General features: G+C 52.4%; 1 protein-coding gene across 2 annotated transcripts in view; it reads right to left on the bottom strand.

Annotated features, from left to right (window-relative positions):
* LOC149310661 (protein cornichon homolog 3-like) overlaps window positions 1-1,139 on the bottom strand; it is a 98,402-nt gene extending 97,263 nt beyond the window's left edge. For both annotated transcript variants that reach the window (XM_089529411.1, XM_089529412.1), the window contains exon 1: window positions 1-1,139. This exon is cut by the window's left edge and continues 27 nt beyond it. In XM_089529411.1, the coding sequence (XP_089385537.1) occupies window positions 1-54 (54 nt within the window). In that variant the 5' untranslated portion in view covers window positions 55-1,139.
* Window positions 1,140-2,355: the final 1,216 nt, after the last annotated feature.

Genomic DNA, 2,355 nt, shown 5'->3' with positions numbered 1-2,355 from the left:
AGCGCACAGCACCAAGGAGAGCATGTAGCAGAAGGCGGCAAAAGTGAAGGCCATGGCGGGAGAAAAGTCTTGTGGAAGAGGCAGCCTCTTAACCAGGTTCCAGGCAGGAAAGAGGGACCCCCTTTTGTTCCCCTTTCCAGAAGGGAAACCCAGGCAGAGTCACCTCAGAAAACTCTTCTTCCTCCTCTCTCTCTCTCTCTCAGCATCCCTCAGGCGCCTCCAGTTGGGAGTTGGGGCTTCTTGGAGGAGGGCTTTGAAGCCTTCAGGGGTCCATTTTGGGGGAGAACAGCAGCCCCTTCCCCCCTCAGAGAGAAGGGTCCCTTCTCTGAAGAGAACAGCCACAGATGCAGCAGGCGAAGCGTCAGGAACAAGCTCTTCTAGGACCTGGCCACAGAGCCTGGGAAAAAACACCCCAAAACTATGCTTCCCTAAAACTTTTTCGGCTCCAGGGAGAGAAGGAGGAGGAGGAGGAGGAGGAGGAAAGAAGCACTGGGGGGGGGGGGATGAGGGCGCCAAGGTGAGCCGCCTTGGGTCTCTTATGGAAGAAAGAAAGGCGGCATGCAAAGGAAAATTAAAATTAAATAAAATTTAAAATAAATTAAAAATAATTAAATTAAAATAAAGTGCAACAAAATGAAATAAAAGTAAAATAAAATATAAAATGAAATGAAATACAACCCGGTGCCCTCCTGCCCCACAGAGAGGAAGGAAGGAAGGAAGGAAGGAAGGAAGGAAGGAAGGAAGGAAGGAAGGAAGGGTGGTCCCTGCCCCCTCCCCAGCCCTGGGCAAAAGGGACGGGGCTCTGCCGAAAGGGGCCCCGGAGGAGAGGGGGCCTTGGGGCCAGGATGAAGAAGGGCACCCACCCACCCGCTCCCTCCTCCTCCTCCTCCTCCTCCTCCGTCCAGGGGCTCTGGTCCCCAACAAGCCTGGCTCCTGAGAGGCTTCACGGGGGCATCCTCTCCACCACAGAGCAAGGGGCAGGCAGGGCTCCTCTTCCCCGGCTTCTCTGCCCACTTGCACTGCTGCCAGGGGCTTAGAGCCCAGCGGAGGGTCTCCCCAGCCTCAGCCGGAGCAGGAGCCGGAGCAGAAGGAGAGCGAGAAGCCGCCGAGTGGCTCCTCCCGACAAACCCTCCTCCTCCTCCTCCTCCTCCTCTTCCTCGGCGTCGTCGTTGGGTGCCGCCTTTAAGTCCTCGCCCCCTTTATGGCCACCCTCAGGAGGGACCCCTTCCTGGGCAAGATTTCTTCAGAGAGACAGGGATGGAAAGAGACCCTGGAACGGGAGGAAAGAAAGAAAGAAAGAAAGAAAGAAAAAAAGAAAGAAGGCGGCAGCAGGAGCTTTCCCACACTCCAGTCTACTTCCATTTGGAGAGGAGGAGGAGGAGGAGGGTGGTGGTGGTGGTGATGATGTAGAGATCTTGTAGCGCTTTAGAGACTAAGTGAAAGAAAGAAGTGGGCAGCGTGAGCTTTCCGACACTGAAGTCCACTTCCTCAGGTGCTTTTGGAGAGGAAGAGGAGGAGGAGGAGGAGCAGATCCTGCAGCACTTTTGAGACTAAAGAAAGAAGTTGGCAGAGTGAGCTTTCCGACACTGAAGTCTATTTCCTCAGGAGCAGTTGATAGGATGATGATGATGATGATGATGATGATGATGATGATGATGATGATGATGATAGAGATCTTGTAGCCCCTTTGAGATTAACTGAAACGAAGAGGTTGGCAGCATGAGCTTCCGTAGGCTTCAGTCTACTTCCTCAGAGGCGTTTTGAGATGATGATGATGATGATGATGATGATGATGATGATGATGATGATGATGATGTAGAGAGACCTTGTGGCACCTTTTAGACTGACTGAAAGAAGTTAACAGCGTGAGCGTTGGTAGGCTTCAGTCTACTCCCTCAGATATATTTCAAAGTGTGTGTGTGGGGGGCTGCCATATCCATCCTCTGAGGCTGAGAGAGTGTTGGGTTTTTATGCTGGAGGAGGAATTCGAACCCTGGTCTCCAGAGCCCTGGCCCAAGGCTCAAACCAGGACTGGCTCCTTCCCTGGGCGCCAGGGGGTCCCTGCCATGCAGCTGAGAGGCGAGGAGCCTTGGCTTGAGGTGGTCTCTCTTCTGTCTCCACTCCTTTAAGGGTGGTTTCATGCAGCATCCCTTTTGGACCACCTTCGCTGGGAAAACTGTGCCCACGAATCAGCTCCCTGCTCCAGACTCTGAAAACCTCCTCAGATGCATTTGGAGATGATGATCATGATGATGGTGATGATGAAAAATATGTAGAGAGAGATCTTGTACCTTTGAGACTAACTGAAAGAAATGTAGACTTTGGTGGAAAAGGAGCTTACCCTTTTATTTAAAG

Source organism: Sceloporus occidentalis, unplaced genomic scaffold, assembly GCF_023333645.1.
Source record: "Sceloporus occidentalis isolate IW3139 unplaced genomic scaffold, rSceOcc1.0.p SCAF_6, whole genome shotgun sequence".
Lineage (NCBI taxonomy): Eukaryota > Metazoa > Chordata > Lepidosauria > Squamata > Phrynosomatidae > Sceloporus > Sceloporus occidentalis.
This window is presented reverse-complemented; position numbering and strand designations above follow the sequence as displayed.